Raw genomic sequence first — 24,348 nt, 5'->3', positions numbered from 1 at the left:
GTATTTTTTGTCTCAGTAGAGTAGGTACTCTTGCAGCTTGAAATCTTCTGCGTGCATACAGGCAACTGATAGTATTTCATATGTTTCAAGGACTGAGCTATATAAATGCATTTACCAGAAATGACGTACAATTTCTTCACCACTTTCAAAAATGTAGATGTGGGCAGTTTATATAAAATACAAATAGAATCAAGGTTCATATTTTTTGCAGAAAAAAATATGTTACACGTTTCCTGATTTTAACAATAACCATTTTTGACATGGAGTTGTTGGAATTAGAAAGGTGCCAACCCTGGAACAATGTTTAAGCATTTCCTGAATTTCTTTCTACATTTTTATGAGTATTTGTTTTCAAGCCAGACACCAAGCTTTTCCTTTTGGAAAAGTTCCCTGTTAGAGGAAGAGGGGAAAAAAAAAAAAAAAAAAGTGAGAGCATCTACTGAAATTTACAGATTTCTAAGGTACTAGACACAATTAAGATACTATATAGTTATTTTTGATGCATGTCACTTTAATTGGTATTCCACATGTCATAATTATTTCTTACAGGTTGATGTTAAGGATTGTTCATGCCTATTCTGGGTGAAAAAATAGCATCTGTTCCTGTGATTTAGCGCTTACAGTTACCTAAGCTATTTTCTGCTTTGTGTCAAAATCAGTATGCTTAGGATTCATTTGGATTGAGTTCACCATGAAATAATTGCTGGAAAATGCTTTTTTGCTTCAATTAAAAATACATACATTGTATTATTTATTTTAATTTTGAATCTCTAACATAAAGGATAAGATGTGTTAAGATCTTTTGGCATGCTGACAAGAATAAAAGAAGGAACTGCTTTTTGATACTGTAGCAAGTCTTACATCAGATTTCTCATTTGATTAGTTGCTTGGGTGGTTTTTATTGTGTTGGTTTCTTATGATCCATTCTCTCATCATTGTGTTCTGCCTATAAAGCAAACAAACAAAAAAACCCCACACGTTTACTGTTAAAAAAAAAGGAAAAAAAAAAAAAAAAAAAGGATGTCTCTGGACTGGCATCTGTTAAATTATTTGGGAGAGTGCTATAAAACCATCTTTCCAAATATATTCTGGCAAAATTGCAATAGATTGTGGATTTTCTTACTAGAAGCATTGGTTTTCAGGTGTGCATTAATACTTAGTAAACCTGTCCTGCTGTGGATAAGTCTTTTGAGGTGCATTAATGTTTTTTTTTGTTTTTCTGTTTGTTTTTTAATTTTTATTTCCAGTAGCTGGTTCCTGTTTGAGTTACAGAATCCATAATAACAATGTCCTGTCAACTTTCTTTTGTGCAGGAGGTCGTAACGAAGTTGTCATCACTGAAAATAACAACAGCATAACAGAGCAAATCACTGATGTTGTCAAACAGCCTGCCTTTATAGCTGGCATTGGTGGTGCATGTTGGGTAATTCTGATGGGTTTCAGCATCTGGTTGTACTGGCGCAGAAAGAAGAGGAAGGGGCTCAGTAATTATGCTGGTAAGAACAGTAACTATTTATTACCATCTCATCAGGTTCTGTCATGAAGAGAACAGGTGCAGTTAAACCTACTTAGAAAACATGTTGAACTTACAGCAGAGGTGGCCTGGGTGAATTTTGTATGCTTGTTTTAAATGTATGCTGTGAAAATGCTGGTGTATGAGAAGCTTTAAATGCATTGCTCGGTACATTTCATCATTGTCATAAGACAGTTTTTATTTTTACATCTCCAGCATCACATAAAAAGGTACAAAGAGGATTACTCCTTCCTCAGAAGGCACTCTGTCAGTGGTTCAGCTCCATTTATATGCTCAGAAGTGAGTTACACTAGACCTTTATGAGGAAGGTCAGAAAGAGTATTTGGTATCCTTCTTCATTCCCGTACATTTCCATGTCTTTGAAGCCATGGGAAATAAACTGAGTTACTTAATCAGTGACTACGTATCTATAACCACTGGAGAAGAAAATGACGTATCAGGGAAGTGTGGTAAAAATTTACCTATGGCAGAAGCCATAAAAAGTTTTGTTGGAGGTAGAACACCTTGGAATGTCCTTGCAATGTGATCCATTTTGCACCAAATGTGTTGTTCCATTTACAAATTAGTTTTTGAAAATCACATCCAGAAAAATGAATTCACCAGATTAAAAGGCTTTATTTCTCCCCCAAACTATCTGTTTTCTATATTATTCTGTGATTCAGGATTCTTATATAGTTTTAGGAAGTCAGGTGAATATAGGATTACAATAAAATGGGTTGCTATGAAGCCTAATTTAACATGAAAAAGCTGTTTGTCAAGTATTGGAGTAGTTTTTATTGTTGTGCTTATATAATATATATAAAAAGATAAAACATTTCCTGTTTGAGCAGGATTTGCACAGTTGAGAATACAGCATATTTGATGTTGACATTATATGAGACTAAATTTGCGCTACTACTCTACAATTTACAAGTTGTCACATGCCAGCCAGAAGACACAGGTTCCCTAGGTGTCTAAACATCTCTAATATCTTGCTCCTGTCAAAAAAAAAAAAAAAAAAAAAAAAAATCAACATTCATTCCCTGCTCCGAACTGAACAGTCCTATGCCTCCACATCTTGGTCTTAGCTGTCACCAGTGTCCTTGATGTCCTGACTGGACTCAGGACTCACTAAACCAAAAGGAAACTGTTCATGGGGGGTGGACACACACACACACACACACACACACACACACACTTCAATCCTTCTTGTTCTTGCCCCAGCTGAATTAGTTTTCCACTGGCTTATTGAAATGAAACAACCCAAGAAGAGATCAGACAAGCACCACAGTCAGCACGGTGGAAGCAGAGAGAGAAGAAGGACCTGTTCAATGGCAGCAGCTCTTAGATACACTCAGCATCTGTGGAACATCACCTTGCATGACAGTGTGGCCTGCATCATTCATAGTTTACGTCTTTGATGAAGTGTTTTTAATTTCCTTTAACAGCAATTACTTTTAGTCTCTGACATGGTGTAAACTGATAAACTAATATATACCACACATGCCAATACATGTGCTGATGTGAAATACCAGTTTAGATGCCAAGATTTTTCATATTAAGGGAGAGTTGTACTGCTATTCCTCTTAGGAAGCAGTCACAGAACTATAGAGTGGCCTGGATTGGAAGGGACCTCAAAGGTCATCTAGTTCTAACCCTCCTGCCATAGGCTGGGACACCACCCACTAGATCAGGTTGCTCACGGCCTCATCTAATGTGGTCTTGAACACCTTCAGGGACAGGGCATCCACAACCTCTCTGGGCAGCCTGTTCCAGTGTCTCACCACCCTCTGAGTGAAGAATTTCAACTAATGTCTAATCTAAATTTCCCCTCTTTTAGTTTAAAACCATTCCCCCTCGTCCTGTCAATATCTGTTTGAAAAAAAGAGTTGCTCTCCATCTTTTTTATAATTCCCCTTCAAGTACTGAAATGTTGCAATGAGGTCACCCTGGAGCCTTCACTTCTGTAGGCTGAACATCCCCAGCTCTCAGCATCTGTATCAGTCATACAGATAAACTTTGGACACAAGCTAAGACAACTCTTTCTTAGCATGCAGAATTATTAGCCCTGTGTATGAGTTGGCATGTTGGGTGGGAGGGTAGCTTGAGAAAAAAGTATTATATACCTTAAAATATATACCTGTAGTTGTTTGTAATAGTCATTTTAAACAGTGTGTATCCTGCAACTCATTCCTTCTCATGACGTTTGCTGCATCTGAGTGTGATGTGAACATTGCATCATGACACGGAATTCCCATTACTGGAATTATGACATTGTGTATGCTTTTAGCAAGGAAAGTTCATAACAGATCATGTTTCAGAATCCATCCTAACATTTACAATGTGGAGAACAGCATGTCCACACAAAAACTGTCTTCAAACGTGACTGTCTAAATCCACTGCTCACCTTTCCAACTGTCATTTCTCATTGGCTGCTGGCTGGTTAGTGCTTTAAGCTCAACTGTTATGTCCCGCATATGATACTAAGTCACAACTGAGTATATTCCAGTGGAAACTTGTGCCCTGCAATTAGCGCTTGTTATTGGGGTGTGTAACTCACAATGTGTTTGCTTTCTTGTTTTGCAGTTCAGTCCTTCACCTTCACCCCTGCAGGTACTGTCCATTAGTCTGTCTCTTACCTCACCAACACATCATTGCAAACATTAGCAAAGTGTTTATAAACATGTGAGTTATGCAGAAATAAAGCCAAACAAAAGGAGAAATGCTATCTAACTGTGGTAAAAACATAGCATTTATTCCACTAGTGATTCCGGGGAACTTAAAAACTACCACCATAAATGTCTTTGCCATAATTCTGCATGCTTCTTACTCGTCTAACTCTTCAAAATAATGCAGTTTTGAAAATAATTTCAAATTACAAATGCTTGAGCTAACATAACATAAACAAGCATTAGTCACATATGACCAAATTTTGGATTTTAAAGCTCAGTAAAAGCATTTTGAATGTTTTTGAAGGTCTAGAGTAGAAGAACTTTCTTCCACTTCAGCTGTTAGTAGTGTATACACCAGCCTTCCTTTGAGGTGTTCTGATCCACAAGCAATCTAGTGATTATCCTATGCACAGATTTCAATTACAGTGTTTCTGAAATTGACACATTTGTGTTTTTTTTCTGCCTACTCAATTCAAAGCTGATAACCTAGTTTTCATATCTTTAATAAATATAGCATACAGTAGACCGTTATCGTAAGCTTGATTAAAGATACATGAAGAATGAATGAAGTGAGGCTGAAATAACAGGTGGCAAACAGCTTAGTCAACAAATAGATAGCCAAGAAAAATAAAGTATGCAAGTAACAGTAATAATTAATACAAATAATTATCTTCTGCTCTCATACCTAAGTGTCATAAGCATACAAATAATTTAGTTACACTGTAATAGGCTGATTAGTCTCAGCATTTTCCAGCAGAAGTCTTTAAGGCTTTTTATGTATAGCATGGACCCTCAGTTGCACTTGCCAAAGCTGTCTCTTTTGTCCCCTCTGCCATACGTATGATAGAGACCAGTCTTTTAACTGCATTGTAGGACTGGTCCTCATGCTCTTCTAGCTGCTTTCTACCTCTTGCTGATCTTCAGCCACAGCTCAAGTTTTAGCTTAACACAAAAGAGCAGATGACTGTTAAAGCAGATGAGTGGAGGTGGTGTCTGCACCAGGGACCGATGACATTGCTAGGGAGAGCTCTCCTCCTCCTGGCTTCTTGGTATGTTTGTCAAAGCCAGAATAAGTCGTGCATCCTACCCTAAACACTTTACTTACTTTGAGTTACAATGTAGGATTTTTTTCAAAAACAAAATAATACATCTTTGAATTTGGTTCTTAGTTGTGCCATTGTCAACTGACTGTAACTACTATTTTTTCCCATTGTCTTTGTAGCTGACCTTGGAACAACACAAGATTGTGTTAGAGCTGCCATGTACATGATTCAGTGCAGTTGATCCACATGTGCTGGGTGACTAGGATATGTCACAGGCACTACCAAAAAATTGTGTTTTAAAAATAGTTTTGACATTTCATGGATTTTATAGAATTATTAACAATATGTAGTTCTGTTGCCTGGTCTATAATAATTTCTGGAAGCACTGATAACCTAGGCCGTCCCATAATCAAGTCCAAAAAAACCCACAAAAATTAAAAAAGGGGGAGCATACCTAGCCTGTGTTTTTATCTTTATACCTAGGGTTCCCTAAGAGGCATCTTCAATTCTCCAATGTTTGAATTTGCAATTGGTAATCTTATTTAGACAAACATATCTACACTTGTGGAGGTTTGTTGACATTTAACTATATGTTGTTTCCTTTAAAGTTATGATTCATAAACACTAAATTGGTTTCAGATCTAAATATTTAGACAGTGGTATGTAGCTTTCAGAATTTCATCAGAGACAGCTGTCAGTAAAGTTTTACTGAAGATGATTTTATCCTAATATATGCAGAATTTGGAAGTTGCACACTTTTGGATCGAACATCTGCTCTAAATTCTTCCCTTAAAAAGACACAACATGCAGAGTTGACTGTATAATAAGATGTTTGAAAGTATTAGTGGAACATTTATATATTTGCTCTATTTCATACACATCTTTCTGAACAACAAAGATATTTTTTTTCAGTTATATCTGATGTAATTTTTTCTTTTTTTTTCCTGAAGTTTTTTTTGCATATATAGAGAACTTAAAGTTCTAAAAATATTTTTTTAAAGTCTGGATTGAGCAGTTATAATTACTTGCCAAAAGTGTTCTACCTGATCATTTTCAAATTAAAGGTCTTTCCTAGGACTCTGCTATTTGTAATCTGTTATTAGGCTCCTTAGTGGTATAATTTCTGCTGTCTGACAAAACAACAGTAGCATTCCATGTAGAAGAACAAACAACAAATGTCAGGCTATGCGTTAAGATTTGTGCCAGAGTAGAATAATTGAGTTAAATTCATTAAACTTTCTGTCTTTGTGAACATTTTTATAAGTACTGATCAATTGCTCAGACGGTCAGAAACAAAATGTGACATGGAAAATCATAGCTAAGTCTTCTTACTTATTTTCAATCCTGTAGTTAGTTATTCAGTCATGATTCTCTCTATCACTATTCCTCCACTTCCCTTTCCCCTCTCAGGACACCCCAGGCACAGATTTTTGATAATATCATATTATAAAACATATGATTGTCTATCATGATCATTAGATGAGCGTTTTGCTTACCTGGTAAACAGTAGTGTCATGCTCTGCAGCTGTACAAGTATACATTTTGGGGACCATGGCAGGCTATCAACAAAAACAAAACTGGCACAGAGACACTGAATTCAAACGTTATTGCTTTTTAGTGATCTGTTCTGTGATACGAAGAATAGTTTGGTCTTGCTTTTATGAGTTTTTCTGAAAGCTGAAATGACCACTTAACTGATTTTCTTTATTTTCGCAGTTACCCTTTACTCAGGTTACCAGATATAAACATGCACTGTGGGTTTCTACCTTATGCAAGAAATGTTAGATGGCACAAAGGAGTTTTCTGACGACTTCTCGTGTAATAGATGAGTTGTTTCATTCCCATATTGCAATGACTGAATAGAATTTGTTTATTTACTACTGGAAGTTGTCATTCTCTTCTCTGATTTTGGTATAAGGACTTACATAACCAAGGCACAGTATCCATTTATAGAAATAAGAGAGGTTTCATTTATCTGCTTATCTTTTCTATGCCTTCAAACCCATTGTTGTGCCAGTAACTGCTCAGTTGAATACTCTGGTGTTTTCAAGAGTGTCTAGGCCATCAGTCATGCAAGGAAAGGAAATGGTGTTTTCACTTGTGAGTAGGTAAGCTTATTTAGTGAGTAGGGCTCCTTGGGACTAAAGATTTCTTGAAACCAAGTAAACAAAAACAAATTAAAAATAGATGGAAAATTATGGAAAGCTACACATTTTAGGCTCAACTCCTGAAACTGTTAAATGAGATAAGTATTTGACAGAATTGTCCAAAGGTAGTCAGATTTGATGGAATTTTTATATGCTGATTATCTGTTCTGAGTTAATGCTTATTAAAAGAGGATTAATCTACATTCATATTTGAGAAACGGCTTATCAGAAAAAGGAATGAGACTTGGCTGGCAACATTAAAGTTTTCATTTGTGGTAGGAAAATGTGGCCTACTAGAGATAGGCATACAGAAAGCTTTCTAAAGCTTTCTTGCCTCAAAATGTCAACTTACTATACATTCATATTTTTCCAGTCCTAGCAGGCATGAAGATTAAGTTTAACCTTGTCAGATAATATTAGTAAATAGTATGGGCACCTCCTTAAGTATTTAATAAAAAGCATATAAAAAGCTCTTTAACATATGATGTTCTTCATACAAATGTATACAATATAATTTCCTTAAATATTTATGCATTTAAAATGTTCTTTGGATTATATTTCTGCATTCTTACAGTCCTTGAAGTATAAGCTAGTGGGGATTCCTTCAAAATCTCTCTATGCAGAGGTTATTTTTTTCATCTTCTTTTGAAAGTCAATCTCATCCCTGCAGGTCTGCAGCCTTTCTCAGAACATATATCAGATGCAAAGAATGCTGAAAGAGCTTTTTTGCTTCCTCAGTGATCATAACCAAGGGAGATGGGTGGGTCAGTGACAGGGACATTCTTCCCTTCCTCCTCTTACATTGCCCCTTGAAATTGCTCTGCATCTTTTTGAAGTGGAGACAGGATGAATAAAGCCAGCTGACTGCGTGTTTTATTTTCACAGTGACATCTACAAGTCTGCATTGCATTAAGTATGCTTCTATTCAGGCATTTAGACTTGTTTTGTAATTGCAGAAATCAAACTGCAGGCAAAAATGCTGACAAAATGTATGGTAGGAATGATAAATATAGTGCTTATGTTGGCAGCCTGACCATGTCTTCTGTTGTTAGCTGTCTTTCCTTTCACAATATTGATGCTAAAAGAAAGGCACCTTCTCTATCCACTCTCAGGTAACCTATTTATGGAAGGCATCAGGAATATAGTGTTTTTGTTTTTGATTTTTTTTTCTTTTATTTTCTTTTCTGTGGCATCCTGATGACATCTCCTCAGTTATTCCAAGAAGAATTTCGGCTAGCTTAGTTGTTATTCCAGAGTCTTTTCCACCAAGTGAACTATCTACAATACTTCTTTCTTTTCTTATGAAAATTATAACCAACTTTACATTGATATGCAAGGAGGGAGGGTAAATGAAAGAACCTGTATTCCTTCCCAGTTCCATGCTCATTATATAAGCCAGGCACTGTCTTCCCCAGAAAACTGTATCACTGCAAGATGGGTTCTTCTAAAAACAGAGTTTGTATTGGGAGGGTATAAAATTGTTTAATGTAGGAAAAAACAGGGAATGGTTACAACCACAAAGGATACAGAAGCAGCAGAAAATAAAGTAAATACTGTGATACTTGTCTCTTCTCAACAAGCTCTTATGCCACAGCCATTCTGCAGCAATTATGGCTCTAGAGCAGAGGTTTCAATGTCATGTCTTCTCAATATGTTTCTCACAGCATGCCTTCAAGTTTTCTCTATACCTCACAGAACAGGAAATTGAATGTGTCTGGCAAACATTGCTGTGATTTCCTACTAGCTCCCCCATTTTAGCTTTGTTTTATAGAGGTACACTAGCAATATAAATATTTTTAGACCATAAGTATTGATTTGTTTCCCCCTTATGACATCCATAGATAAAATATCAGACACATGTACATGCTATGCAGTTGGTGGCAACATTACTTTAAAATCATTTCTGGTAGTCTGCATTTGAATCAAGATCATTAATCCCAAGAATTTTTCAGAAAATATGTTGCACTATAATTCTTTTAAAACTGTAAACTTTATTTACAAAGGTTGTTATTGAATGCACCTCTGTTTCTCCTTTTCCTTATTTCTTGTTGCTTTGACAAATGGAGAAGGTTGGAGTATTAAATGAGAAGGGGAGAAGGAGAAAGGAAACAGCACCTATATTGAAGTGCTAATGTACTTTTGACCAACATATTTTGAAACATAGCTGGTCAGTACCACCTCTTTGCATATTCACACATGATATCCACAGCTCTTCAGATTATTCACGCTTAAGCAACGAGTGATAGAGTCACTTGACAGCTTGTTAAAAACAACGTGAATGAAAGCAGCATCAGCTTGAAACTTAATTAGTCAGGATGTTTTTAACATGTCCTGTTTTTCAAAGCAGACTTTTATTTAATACTCCCCATACCTGAATTTTGATTTTCTTTTCATTAATTGGTTTGATTACATCCTTTCAAAATTCAGCTATTAACCATTTTGATATGACATGTGACCGCAGTGATTTTCTGATATTTCTAATATTAGTCTGTTCTGCAGTGAAGGGTAATTAATCACCCTACCCAAACACTCTTCAGCAGGGCTTCCAAAGGGGTCAGTTTTGTCCCCTTTGCTGAATGCATACTGTGAAATTACCCTAGGAATTAATGAAGTGAGAAATATTCTCTGAGATATCAGAAGCATTTCATCAGTGGATTTATGTCATTTCTAACTTTTTAAGGACCGCAGCATTTCTATTGGATGTAGTAGTTTTGTCTGGTTAGAAAAGTGTATAACATAAAGCCTAATCTTGAATTAATGTACTTTGGACTAATATTTGGAAAGTGTTACAAATATTCTGGGAATATGATGAGAATGTCTGTCTCAGAAATGTAAATAGTATTTCCAAACCGGGAACTGTTTTAAATTAAGCTGGCCATAGACTTACTCATTCCTCTCTGAAATCTTAACCCTCATCTTGTTGTGGACCTGTAAGGATTCAGGTGTCCAAGACACTGATATAATTTGTCAGTCCTATCTGTGCCCAACAATAAGTAATAGAATATTGCCACTGAGAACCAGAGTAGTTTCTTGGCCTTAATTGAAAATTTTTGTCAGTGCTTCAAAAAGGAGCATCAAACCTTTTGAATTAACACCTCACCAGTAATGTGGATTTACTTATAATGTAATCCTGTTAATAAGATAGATAAAGGGATAGGCTATTTTTTGTCAGATACCCATGAATGGTACCTCAATGTATCTTTGGCATCCCCAGTTGCAAGACTGAAAACAGCTTTTCTTCTCTGTGATACTGGTGCGTGTGCATTTACGTGTGCTGGTTCTTATACTGTGCTGTTAGTGGAAATGCCGCAGCTTTATGCTTTTTTTCACTCCTTCAGCTCTAATAGAGCTGCCACCTCTTTGTATTTATCCTGGAAAATGGCATATTTGTGTGGTGACATTATATTACTGCATTACAACATGATGTTATTAACTTACTGGTGCAATGTCATTATGTATTGAAGCAAAAGCATGCCAAAAAAACAATTTCATCGCATGGCACAGTCATGCAACACAAAGTCATATGAAGGGGTCTGTGGTAAATTCAGGATTTCTTTTTCCCCAGGAGGCCAGCTTGCTTTGCAAGCTACAGAGCAAATTGATGTTAATCAATAATGTGAGTGAAATCCTAAATAAATTGTAATCCTAATGTGTTTGATCCTGTACTTATAATTTCTGTACTTTATTACATGATGATGCCAAGAGGCCTTCAATCTTGGATGCTGAGCAATTTGAATTGTTACTTATAATTATTACTAATTGATTTCTCCCTGTCTTATATGTGTGTGCGTGTGTGTGTGTGTATGTTTGTTTTGTTTTTCCAACCAAAATACAGTCACTTTCCAAAGAGGAGATGGAGGACTAATGAGCAATGGAAGGTATGTTTCTTTGTGTAAAGGCGTTCCCATCATATATATATTTTTTAATTAGTAATCTGAAAGTTCTGTAGGTGATGCACTTGGGTAATAAATGATCATTTATAAGACTGACAAATTCAGAAGGAGTTAAGTAGCTTACCGCAAGGTTTAATGATCTATCTGTCGTGCACTTTAGAGGAATCAAGCCCAGATGTTTCATATCTCCCAGATGCCCTGGAAGAAACGCGTAGTAAATATCACAAGGAATGTGTTCATTTGTTACCAGGATGTTTATTGCATTAATTAGACATTAGCAAATGAAGTTGCTGTTGTTTAAGACTCCTTATTGGCTCCCCCTAAATTGCTGTGAGTGAACAATTACGCTTAATCGATCACAAAATAAATGATTCATGGATGATGAATAGGCTGTAGATTGATAGGACTGGATTCCACAACTTTGGCTACTCAATTGAAATTGATAAAAGCTGATAACGGACCCATATATCCTCATCTATTTTCCCTTTGCCAATATGGAGATTGTAATTAGGCTCTGGTAATAACTTCCAATCTCCCATTTAATCAATATTTTAGCAAAAAGAGATTAGGCCTAATGAGAGCTAGTGGATGTGGCGAGAAAGCCGCTGGATCTTCTTATTGCTGTTTCCATAGAAACCTATGTTTCTCTTAGGGATTGTACCAGACAGGGGTCTATCAGAACTAAAGTACAATGATTATAGGTGTTGCTCCAACTTCATGAGTGCATTAATAATCTACAAGAGCATCAGAAGCATCAGGGTGATTTTGTGATTTTGCTTGGGGGAAGAGAGCGTTTACATGACATGATTTGTTTTCCTCGTTAAATACAAATACAAACAATCCGCGTGTGTTGCTAAATTCCAGCCTGTTTGTTCTGGGATAAGAGAGGCAGAGTGCCCTATGGCCCAAGTTTATGTTCTCTTCCAACATACTTGCTGTTTAATACTGCTCTCAAAGCTTGAAATTACAGGGATATAAAAGCCATGCAGTAGTGGTAGATAAAGAAGCTGCAGACTTTCCATTAATCCTACTCAAACCTCTTTGCCTCTAAACCATACAAGAGTGCTCAAAGAAAGAGTTACCAGCCTGTAGATGACAGGCATGCATTTGGGATGCAAGGGAAGGAAGAAATAGTAACCCAAAGTCCTGGAAATGGCTGATACGGAGCAATCAGTTTGAGTGATTGTTCCCTTGAGGTGGTAATTTATCATTCAGCCCTGGTTTAGGATCCCATGATGGTCGTGCCTAACCCCTGTTTCACACAGACAACGGGGTTCATTTGGATTCTGGCAGAATCACGAGTGATGCCTAGTCCCACTTCTACTGACAAAGTTGATTTGTATATATCCTTAATTAACTGTTCAAGGTCTTTAAATCATCAAAGGCTACACAATTTTAATTTGAAATAAATTAAAGTCTCCTAAACTATTTCTTACATATAATAGGAGAAAAGTGATATGGCATCTTCGGTCACTGTTGTGTCCAGAGTTGTCTCACAGATATTTAAATTTTGTTTATATATATATATATATATATGTATGTATGTATATATTTGTATGTATATTTTATTATTTTATTTTATTTTTATTCTGCTTCAGTCGACCAGGTCTGTTGAATGCAAGTGACCCCAGTTATCCTTGGCTTGCAGACTCTTGGCCTGCCACAAGTCTGCCAGTAAACAACAGCACTAGTGGACCCAATGATCTTGGCAATTTCAGTCGAGGAGGTTGGTTTCATTTTATTAAGTCACCATACAGTATAAAATAGATTTCTCTTAGTTAACATCTAGATAAATCCTGTGTAATATTTTTATACTGCTATAGTCTTTCTATGTTTGTCTCAAGATTGGATTTTAAAATTGGTTTTAAAATGTCTATTTTGCTGTGTCTCCTTCTGTTTCTTTAAAATGTAGTTTTACTTTGTAATTTACCCCACAGTGGTGAGACAGCGTCAGAGCACCATCTCATGATGAACTTATTATTGCTCAGATTGGTTCCCTTTTGCATGGATGTGAGCAGGACAGTATAGCCAGGGACAGAGGACAATTGTAAGAGCAGAGACCTGGGGCACACGGGAAGAAGATTCTTATGTTAGACTTCCTAGCATAAATGAGTATGTAAAGGTTTTTAAGACCTGAATAAATATACAAAAACACAGACAACTTTATATATTAAAAATAAATTAAAATACAAAGAAGAATCTATAAAACCATCAAAGTGATGAATGTGAAAAGTATTTAATTTTGAATGGTAATAAAATCTGCCTTCTGAAAACTGTCCCTCACTTTGGTTATACATTCCCAAGTAAAACTTCTTCTCTGTAGTTTGATTACTTTGATTTCAAACTACATTAAAGCATTCTGAATTTATTTTCCGTAAGAATGTTTTAAAGCTCTTGCCTTACAAAAATATTATAAAGTAAACAAGAGTTCTGGTAATATTTACAGGACAACTGAATATCTGCCAGCCTCTTTGTTTTCAAGATATTCACAACAAAACTCTTAAGTACTTTTCCATCTTTTCATGAGCTCATATAATACAGAAAAATCACCATTTTGTTTTAGCATTTGGTTCTATAAGACTTAAATTGGAAGCATGTTTTAAAGCTTTTGGCTTCAGGGTGGATAAGGCATAGGTCCAAATTTGTCCAAGAAATGCAGCAGTTATATTTGGAATTTCGGCAGCTTAATTCCAGCTATGTTTTTTTCAGTCCAGCTCACACTCTTATTCTGGCTGTTTTGGGACCACTTATCCCTGTCTATTGAAACAGTTAAGTTTGGATGCTTCTGCATTGAAGATGGATCTGAAGTGAGATATCTTTTAATATGATTTAAGAGCTTAGATAGAACTCGGGCTTCTTTTCTGATTAAAAGGTCTGGAGTAATGTTAAAGGCCTATAAGAATTCCAAAGACAGTAAGGTGGCAATCACTCACTCTGGAGCAGAAACTGAGGAGGGAAGTTTTAACGTTGTCTTTAAGAGTGAAATCCACATTATGCCCCAGATTGGTAATTGAGAACAAGGCTGTGGGTGGGAAGCAGAGGTTAGTTTTGGAATCACATAAGACCACAAAAATAGTACTGAGTCAGCAAGAAAGAGATTCCCTCAGAAAGTACTTCAGAACTATTTGAATTATCTCAGGAGTTACAAAACAAGATGGATACTGGAGAACTTTTGGAACTCTCCATTGGGGAATGTGGCGAATGTCCATTGGGAAATGTATGTTCATCTTTGGTCTTAAATGTACAGAGGTTTTTCTGCTGTGACAGCTTGGTGGGAAAATCACACTTGATTTTTACTAGGTGATTATGGCACTTGGTAAAATGATGCTTTAATAGCTCTTTGAGTGCTTATTGTATATGTCTCTTTGAGGTTAAAAAAGTAATTGTGGTAGTATTGAAAATTTCCAGAAAGTCTGGAGAACTTTAGTTTATTAGTAAGACAGACTGAAAATCCTTGGCTGGTAGGAAACTATGCAACTTTCCTTTCAAGCGTCTGCAAATGTATAGTTCTCCATTCAAAAAGAGATGACACCTCTTCAGCAACCAGAAATGTACTCTAAAACATAGATTTATGTCTGATTACTTGAAAGAGATAAACATTTCACTGATGTTTACTTCTGTCAGTCTGCAGATCCAACATAGGCATGTTGAGCTGGACTTGACTGATTTTGTACACCAACAACATAATTTACTTAATAAATTTCAGTCTGCTGGATTTCAGTCCAGTGGGACTGTTCAGCCCACTGAAGAGGAATCTCAGGGGGGATCTTACCAATGTATATAAATACCTGAAGGAAGGGTACAAAGAAGACAGAGACAGGCTATTTTCAATGATGCCTAGTGCCTGGACAAGATGCAATGGGTACAACTGGAACACAGGAGATTCTGTCTGTATATTAGGAAAAACTTCTTCACTGTGTGGGTGACAGAGCACTGGCACAGGTTGGCCAGAGAGGCTGTGCTGTCCTTGGAGATAGTCAAAAGTTGTATGCACATGGTCCTGGACAACCTGTCCAAGGTGGCCTTGTTTGAGCAAGGGTATAGAACCAGATGACTGCCAGAGGTCCCTTCAAACCTCAGTTATCCCATGTTTCTGTGATACGTTATGTTTTGATTAAGCTAATTGTGGAAAGGTTGAATCTTTATGTCGTGGATGAAATACATTAAGAGTAGGACTGCACTTGTCCTACATATCTCATTCTGTATTTGCACATAGATGTTTTTGTGATTGTGATTTGTGATTGCCCTTGGCTACCTAGGCACATGTGTATACAACACACTAGATACATGCAGATAGATAATAATAACCTGGGTTTGAAAAATGACCTGTAGTTTGCATTAATCATAACTTTTTGCACTTTTTTTCCTGCAGATATAAGTCAATATAATTTAGGTATTTTGAGTATGTGATGGTTCCCATCCCCCTGTTGTTGCTTGCAAAAATAAATTGTACCAATAGTCCCACATGACATCTTGATCTCCAAATTGGAGAGAGACGGATTTGATGGGTGAAACATTCAGTGGATAAGAAATTGGCTTGGAAGTCACACCCAGAGAGTGGGTGGTCAATGGCTCTTTGGCCAGGTGGAGGCCAGTGATGCGTGGTGAATAAGAGAAGGCTCTGGGGTGACCTTATTGCAGCTTTTCAGTACTTAAAGGGGGCTTATAAAAAAGATGGAGAGCAACTTTTTGCTCAGACAGATAATGATAGGACAAGGGGGAATGGTTTTAAACTAAAAGAGGGGAGATTTAGATTAGACATTAGGAGGAAATTATTCACTGTTAGGGTATTGAGGCACTGGAAGAGGTTGCCCAGAGAAGCTGTGGATGCCCCATTCTGGAACTGTTCAAAACCAGGTTGAACAAGGCCCTGGACAACCTGATCTAGTGGGTAGTATCACTGCCCATGGCAGCAGGTTTGGAACTAGATGATCTTTAAGATCCCTTCCAACCTGAGCCATTCTATGATTTTATAAGTAGACTCAAATTTAATCTCTGTATCTGTGTCCATTTTATTGAGCACTTGTTATTGACGTATTAATTGCTAATATTACGTTGTTACCCTGAGACTGCAGATGTTAAGGTTCATATTTAAATATTCAGTGTTGCACATATGCATACAATAGAACATAGTTCTGTGGTCTAAGTGATCAACCCAGAAAAACAAACAAACAAACAAACAAGGAAACAAACAAAACAGTGGGAGGAAGATGTGCTATCATATCTTGTTAGAAAAATCCTGAGACAGTGAGGCCAACTATGTTCTATTAGGTTGTAGAGCACCTGTTTTTGAGTCTGAAATGGAGCCCCAGAAACCCTTCTATTTTCTCTTTGGAGCCTAATGTATACAAAAATCTGTGATACTTAAAATGGGATCTGAACATCCTCACTAATAAGAGCATGCATTATCTCAATTACTGTCCAGCAGTTGGAACCTGTATCTGCCATCAGACTATATGGAGCAAATGGCATATAAATGATGCACTTTTCTAACATGTAGAGTCTAGAATTGTTTCATCTTTTCAGAGTCTAAATAAATTGTAAAAGTAGCAGCATTTGAAATACTGACCTCTGAGAGAATAAGAGGAGGGTTATCTGCCGAGCTGTGGTTCTCCTTGGGACAACATGCCAATCATCATTACATTCTTCATGCTTCAGTAGTCTCAACTTCCAAATCTAGTATTCCACCAGCAAATGTCAGTACAATGTTTGGTAAGGAGACTGTCAATCTAACCAATTAAAAGTACAAATTGCGGTGTGTGATAGGATTCAAAAGATATAGAAAAGTTAACAGATATTTAAGTAAATATGCTGTACGGTTGTTTTTCAGGTAAATGTACTGGAGGTTTTGAACAAGTTGTTCTCCATTATCAAGACTGCTTTGCCATTTTAAGAGACTGATCACTTAAATCCCTTCCGTATAACAGATTTTCTTTCACATTTGGGGAACAACTTGTTTTTGTCAGGTTTTTCTTTTGTTGAAAAGGAGAAATATACTAGCTAATGTCAAAAAGAAAATTAGATAAGCTGATGCATAAAACTTGAAGGAAGTCAAAGTGATGGCCTTAAAAAATTACTTTGAGAGCTTTGGCATCCATTTAAGAGTTTTGCTACATATTTGCTGGGAAAATTTCCTCTGTCATTTGTAGATTCACTCCTTTCATCATTTCCCTGAAGCCCAGACAGTTTCATTGGTTCTGACATAGAATGAACAATTGAAAACATTCTTCAGTAGAGAAATATTCCAAACTTCACTTTCACAGTTGAAGGTATGGGAAAAAAAGATGGTTTTAGGCAGTGAGACGTGAAGGACAAGTGGTAGGCCTGTCACAGATGCTGATAGCTTGGCGTTGGTTGTATATCATCTTCCCTTCGTTGGCTCATGGACCTGTCTCAGCTGAAATGCAAACGTGCAAAATGACACATTTATTTTTCATCTTAAACCTTGATACTTTCAGGCTTCCTGTGCATCAATGATTTGTTTCATTCCCCTGTGCTCACCACAGATGTGATGCCACCAGTGCCGGGGCAAGGAGATAAAACTGCTACTATGCTTTCTGATGGAGCCATTTACAGTAGCATTGACTTCACCACGAAAACTAGTTACAACAGTTCCAGCCAAATAACGCAAGCTACACCATATGCCACCACCCAGATACTGCATTCCAACAGCATCCACGAGTTGGCAGTCGACTTACCTGATCCTCAGTGGAAGAGCTCAATTCAGCAAAAAAATGACCTGATGGGTTTTGGTTACTCTCTCCCAGACCAAGGCAAAGGCAACAATGGTAATTACATCTCTTACTTTCCAGAGCCCCTGGATTTCATTTTGCATGAATTAGCAAAATCTTTTTAGTATGTGAGACACTGCTCATATTTACTGTAACTAATGTTTATACACCTTGCATGCATGCTCAACCTCACCCAGTCACAACATGTAGTGTTCTGTGCTGTTAGTTCTCTTTGTCCTGTGATAATCACCAGCCCATATGCCTTCCCTTAGGCTAGGACAGGTATACATTGAAAAAAAAATAATCAAAACTCGCAATCCCACCACATCTGCCGCTGACTTGCTAACTGCATGTGTTGCATGTGCTTGTGCTGTCAACTAATCACATGATGCCACTGTGACCTTTGCCCTTTAACCCTTAGCCTTGCTTTACATCCCTGACTACCGCGTGGCTGAGGGATTGGCTAATAGATTACCACACAACCAGTCACAGGATTTCAGCACCACCAGCTCCCACAACAGCTCCGAGAGGAGTGGCAGCCTCTCAGGTTGGTTCCACCGCCGTGGGTGGGTGAGGGACGGAGGGGTGTTCATCAGCATCTCACCAGGGAGGCAGGAAACCTCCCAGACTCACATTGCAGATAGGTATGAGCTCGCCTGCCCACTGGGACGTTGGTGAAAGGTGTCACATTGGTCTCTAATTAAAAAATAAATAAATAAAACCCCCAGAAAACCCCAAAGTGTCTTTTGCAAAAACTGTTTGGAGCTAATTGGAGAATCCTTCCAGCCATTGTGTCCAGCACTTGCCAGCACAATTGCAAACCTTGCCTTGTCACCTCCTTTCCCTGATAGCACAGTTTGTAGTGTATGTTTCCACATCAGTCCTCAGTTTATAGGCAACCCCCCAATGAACTTCATGAGGAGATTAATATTTTTGTTGAGTTGTTAACAGATTCACCACTCCCATGAGCTGTTTGTAAATGCTGTATTTCAATCAAGAAACTCAAAGATAAAAGTAGGCTCTCCAAGATGATTAAGGTTTCAAAAAATGAACCAAGTCTGCATACAAACAGAATGTAAATTTTGTGTGTGTGCTGCATGTTATATTGGAAACATGACACATTATAATCATTTTTTATCCAATGAAAATGATTGTAATATGTGTGATTGCATATTATATTTAAATACACCTTTTTCTTGATTTAATTTTGCTTACTTGTTGCTTTTGTTATATATATGTATTTTTTTCAAGATAAAAACTGAAAAGCCAGCAATTAAAATGAAAGTCTGCTATTATACATAACCAAAATATGAGAGAGCTGAAGCGACTTCAGTTTCAAATTCCTAATATATCCGTAGCCTTTTGAATTTCCGCTATAAGATGGAGCAATCACGACAGTAACAGATAAACTCTAGAAATGGCTTTTTAATGTCAATTTAAATGACTATTCAAATTGTGTGTTGAGATTTGAAGCCTATAAACATTGGCCCATACTGCAGACAGGCAAAAGTATTTGCAAATCTTGTGTTCTCATGGGTAATATTAGCTGAGATAGAAAAATAGACTTATAGCTCTGACAGAGAGGTATGTGAGAGCTGAGTTCATATGACACTTCAGGAATGGTTCTTGTTCCTTGTATGTGAGGTGTGTTAGCATGAGGCTTAGGAAATTAGCTTGCTCCTGTGGCAACATGAAAATGCAGAAATTGATATGCTCAGGTACATATGTGCCAGTTATCAGAGGGTAGTATCACACTTCAGATGTGTTGACAGCTACAGCTTCCTGAGAACTTCCTGAGAAAATACAATTGAAGTGTTTTTTTTTTTGTTGTTTGTTTGTTTGTTTTTGTTTTGTTTTGTTTTGTTTTGTTTTGTTTTGTTTTGTTTTGTTTGTTTTGTTTTGTTAGAAAATGCCAGTTGATCAAAACCTGGACTTTGAAAAAATACTTCAAGTGAAATATGTTTTGTGTAGTATTTCTCAGCTTGAAGTACAATTTTTGATGAGACATGGAGACTTCTGGTAACCTGCTTTTCTATGGCCAGACTACTCATGTTGTGATCAAAACAGCTCACATCTGGATGTCCCGTGGCTCAGATGAGTGTCAGACTACTGGACTACAGAGTCAGTATTTTGCTCTCCCTTGTTCACTAATTATGTCTGTGGTACAGACTAATTATCTCTGTAATTCACGAGAAGTTGGGAGAGACCTTCAAATAGTCTGATAATTAGAGCATTACTGGAGTAAGAGACCAGCTTTGATTACCTAGTCCCATCAGGGTGAGCAGGGACTTGTTTCCTCTCTTCTGCAGTAAGTACTACATATTATTCTGACTAAGTCTCTCTTCTATCTCCAATGAATATGAAAAATCTCAGTGGAATGAAAAATAGCTCAACACTCAACTGCTTTGTGAGATAAGGAAATTTCGTGGCTGTACTTTGCACAAGCTCCCACCTTACGTCAGTGCTGTGATCATCAGGCTGACTGGCAAATTCTTTTTCCAGGACCTGAATCATCTAGAGATTTAAACAATATAATTGAATTTCAGTGTGAGGAGACACTGAAATATCAAGCATCATTGCTATGGGGAAACAAGGCTTCTGTGTTACAAACACACATCAGGCATTATATCTATGAGGTGTCTGTTCCACTAGTCTGACAGTGGAGTAATTCTGCCCATGAGGATAGGAGAAGAGAAATCTCCTGCCCAACTGTACAGCATAGGCTGCTTTCCCTACCAGTTATGACCTTGGACTTCCTTTCTTTTATTTCTTCATTTGAGATCAGATCTCTACTTCACCCTTTCTAATAGCTCTGTTATCTTCAACCTTTCTCTACAACCCCACCCTAAATCCAGTTGAATCTAGCACCCCACACATCCAATCTCCATTTTACCACTCTCCTCAGATTACCAACATGTTATACTTCCAAAATCTCCCTCTCCAACTCAACTAGTCTCTATGCTGAAGATCTATCAATTTCTCTTCCTTGAGTACTCTTAGTTTAAATTCCCCTGTGACACACACACATACACACTTACGCATGTGCTTTCCTCCCAAAGAAGCCACTCTTGCCTTAGCTGTTATTTGCTCCTGATCCTTCTGACTTTTCTAAAATTTCCCCATAAATTAAAATTCACAACCTTCCTTTGTACCTGCTTCTAACTCTGCTTTCCCCCATACCTGTGCTTTGAAAGCTTTGTTTGCCCTGCAGAAGTTTCATGTATTTGTTCCTCCATTGCCACCATCGCTGGAGTTTCTTTACTGTTGCTCAAAATGTTCTTTCCCTTTTCAAGAAAGCCTTCCTCTCTGCCAGGCTGCAAAAGGAGAGAAGAGCCTGTCTTGCAGCCCACTAGATGGAATATCAGTTCAGTTCCCACATAGTGAATGACAGGATCTTGGCTGGACTTACTGTAAAAACTCCAAGACAAGCAAGGAAGAGCTCTGGTCTGGAATTCAGTAGTGGAGAGAGAAGTCTCATTTGCAATCTGCTGCCAGACAGGCTGATTAGAAACCTTGCTGGACTCATTGCACTGACTAGCAGCCATAACAGGAGGTGAAAAGAGAAGTCTTGGCTACTTCTGAATCACCACACAGTCATGTTGTTCCTTCCCTCTCTATTCCTTTTTTTTTTTTTTTTGGTTCAGCTGACAGCTGGAGATAACAGAAGAGAGCCATTGTCTTTTCGACCAAAAGCCCCGTGACAAGTGCTTGTCTATGTTACTAGAATTGCACCTAGGATGTGCCTAAAGCTAAGACCGTGACATAGAAGGTGGTGCTACACAATGCCACCATGCCTTACAAGTCAGTTGCGGCTTTTTCGATTGTTGAGATTTTTTTTTTTTTTTTGTCTAATCCTTATAAATCAGCATGAGATGATGGTGTGTTAACTGGATTAGACTGTGCTTTCTGCAACAGGCAAGGCAGGAGTAACTGCTAGCTGGGTACCCCACTGGAAAAGCGTATATGACAAACCATTCTTCCATCCAACAATCCAGTTTGAAAGCCTCGATAAAATGGCAAAAGATGGGTTGTGAAGTAGTCAAGGAATTTGAAATATTTTTTGTCCCAGTCTTCCTACTAATGAATTCCTGACTAGAAAAAAGGGTCAGGGCAAAATAAAAGAAGCAAAACAAGTAGGAAGAGAGCTTTTTCTGTAAGATCACTTTCTCACAAATTGAAGTGTCTCAACTGCAAAAGTGGGCAAAAGAATTATAAGAGAAGAGAGCTTAAGTAGCTTAAGTAAAATGCATTGCTCAATTCATTTCCTCAAGCTGTTCCATTAGAGCTGTATGTCAGGAATAGAGCCTGTTCTCTATAGCGGCACAAGGTATTTGAATCCTGTGAAGCAGGCAGTCCTAAAATATTGCAAATGACTTCCTGGTATTTTAAAAAATAGAATTTAGTAAATTCCTATCAGCAAAACACCATTTCTTTTTGGTTTTGACAACGTACACTTGTCGTTCTGGCTGAAAAAAAAAAATGAGTCTAATAACAATTTTTTAGATTGTGTCCTTAACCTCTGTGTTTTCCACAGAAAGAGATTATGCAAAACAGTGTTATAAGCACACCAGATTCTGACATTTGAAAGAATTTGCTATGGTCCATTATATTTTTATCCATCACCGAGTGTAAGAAGTCATAATCCATACATGAATAAATCAGTAAATATATTTCTGAGGCAACAAGATATGTCTTTCCTTGGTTGTACACTATTGTGGTGCAAATATACAGAGTTCACATTAAAAAAAAAAAAAAAAAAAGTGATTTTAAACAATTATTCAGAATGTTTTTCCATTCTATTATTATTTATAACCTCTAACAACATTAGCACATTGATACTGATTGTGCTAAGATATAAATACATCTTCTGTTTTGGGGCATGCCATCTGGAATCCAAATTCCTTAAAAGAAATGAAAATAGCCAGCTTTTCTTCACATCATATCTCAAACATGTTATTTTTCTTTTTGAATTTGCAGGTGGCAAAGGAGGGAAAAAGAAGAAAAACAAAAATACTGCCAAACCCCAGAAAAATAATGGTTCAAATTGGGCCAGTGTTCCCCTACCACCCCCTCCTGTGCAGCCGCTTCCAGGCACAGAGCTGGAACACTACGGGGTGGATCAGCAAGAAGCAGGGTAATTTTTTTCTTTTTCTGTTGAAGAAAAGTCTGTGGTTTGTGGAGATGAGTCTTTTTTTTTCTTTCTTTTTTTTTCTTCTTTTTTTTTTTTCTTCCAAATGAGAATGTTATTCTATTTTGCTTAACAAATGAGAGCGCCTTATCCTATAGACCTGTTGAAGGCTATGGAGGAGGAATATTGGAATAGCTTCTCGTGATAGTGAATGAAGATGGAAATAAAAGTGACCTTGCTTCATCATCATGTAGGTTTTCTCTGCTTACTCATGCTGAGAAGTATCTCACTTCACAGGTAGCCTAACTGAATTCTGTTGGGACTGCTTGCAGATGACGTGACTCAGTGAGTAAGGATGATATAATCTGGCTCCTGTATTTTTTCACTGGTTTGATGTTTAGAAATATTGGAGCCAACAGAACAGAAACCCCAAACTAAATTGGATTAATTTTAGAAGATCAACCAATGGACGATAATCTTCTCATCGGCTCTTAGAAGAAATTTCACAGTTGAGGAAGGCATGTTGTTTGTAGACATTTTTTGAATTTAAACAACTCTTGAGTTTCTGGAACCTTACACTTATTTTTTGGATAGCTTAAACTTGTTCTTAAAGACACAAAATCACATAGAAAGCAGTAAATAAGAGGAAAGAGAGATTTTCTGCACAGAGAACAATTATGGAATGCCTTTTATAATGTGAAATTACATGAAATACAAGATTATCAAACTTGAGGTAAAACAGTATTTATTTAAAAAAAATATTTTACTGCGATTGGAGTTCAGTCTGGGACAAATCTGTCTGTTTAAATACATGGATTAATCAATATTTTCTAAGGATGAAGCATATGTTTTAAAAACCATTGTAATAGCTTTACTGAATAAAAATATTTTAAGTGCTATCTCTTTTGTAAGCATGAATTGATCAACACTATTTTTATGGTGAAAATCAGAATTAAATGTTATTTTTTGAATTTATGAAAAGTCTTTCAACTTTTAAACTGAACAGTAAGTAACATTAAGTAGGTTGAATTCCTTTTAAATTGAAGTTCATTCAGGCTGTATTAGAATTCGAGTTCCAAAGTAAATGTAAGGGAAAATGGATTTACATACTGGTTGTAAGTATTGTTTAAATCTCAAGGCAAAAATTGCAGATAGGCATTATTTTCTGTATCCTGTTATAAAAAGCTAAAATAAAATTAAGATGGTTTAGCCATATAGTAT

At 37.0% G+C, this 24,348-nt stretch overlaps 1 protein-coding gene across 19 annotated transcripts in view; it reads left to right on the top strand.

The window, feature by feature from the left end:
• ROBO2 (roundabout guidance receptor 2) overlaps nucleotides 1–24,348 on the top strand; it is a 1,084,545-nt gene that overhangs the window by 1,021,474 nt on the left and 38,723 nt on the right. For 11 of the 19 annotated variants that reach the window (XM_035315365.1, XM_035315363.1, XM_035315379.1 and 8 more), the window contains 7 exons: nucleotides 1,314–1,496; nucleotides 4,100–4,126; nucleotides 11,211–11,253; nucleotides 12,867–12,994; nucleotides 17,775–18,056; nucleotides 18,421–18,546; nucleotides 22,977–23,133. In XM_035315365.1, the coding sequence (XP_035171256.1) occupies nucleotides 1,314–1,496; nucleotides 4,100–4,126; nucleotides 11,211–11,253; nucleotides 12,867–12,994; nucleotides 17,775–18,056; nucleotides 18,421–18,546; nucleotides 22,977–23,133 (946 nt within the window). The remainder of the gene's footprint in view (nucleotides 1–1,313; nucleotides 1,497–4,099; nucleotides 4,127–11,210; nucleotides 11,254–12,866; nucleotides 12,995–17,774; nucleotides 18,057–18,420; nucleotides 18,547–22,976; nucleotides 23,134–24,348) is intronic. The other 8 variants (XM_035315376.1, XM_035315370.1, XM_035315380.1 and 5 more) reach the window with 3 other exon arrangements.

The sequence above is a fragment of the Oxyura jamaicensis genome, chromosome 1 (assembly GCF_011077185.1).
Source record: "Oxyura jamaicensis isolate SHBP4307 breed ruddy duck chromosome 1, BPBGC_Ojam_1.0, whole genome shotgun sequence".
Lineage (NCBI taxonomy): Eukaryota > Metazoa > Chordata > Aves > Anseriformes > Anatidae > Oxyura > Oxyura jamaicensis.
Note: the sequence above shows the minus strand (reverse complement) of the source record. Positions and strands in the feature narration are given on the sequence as shown.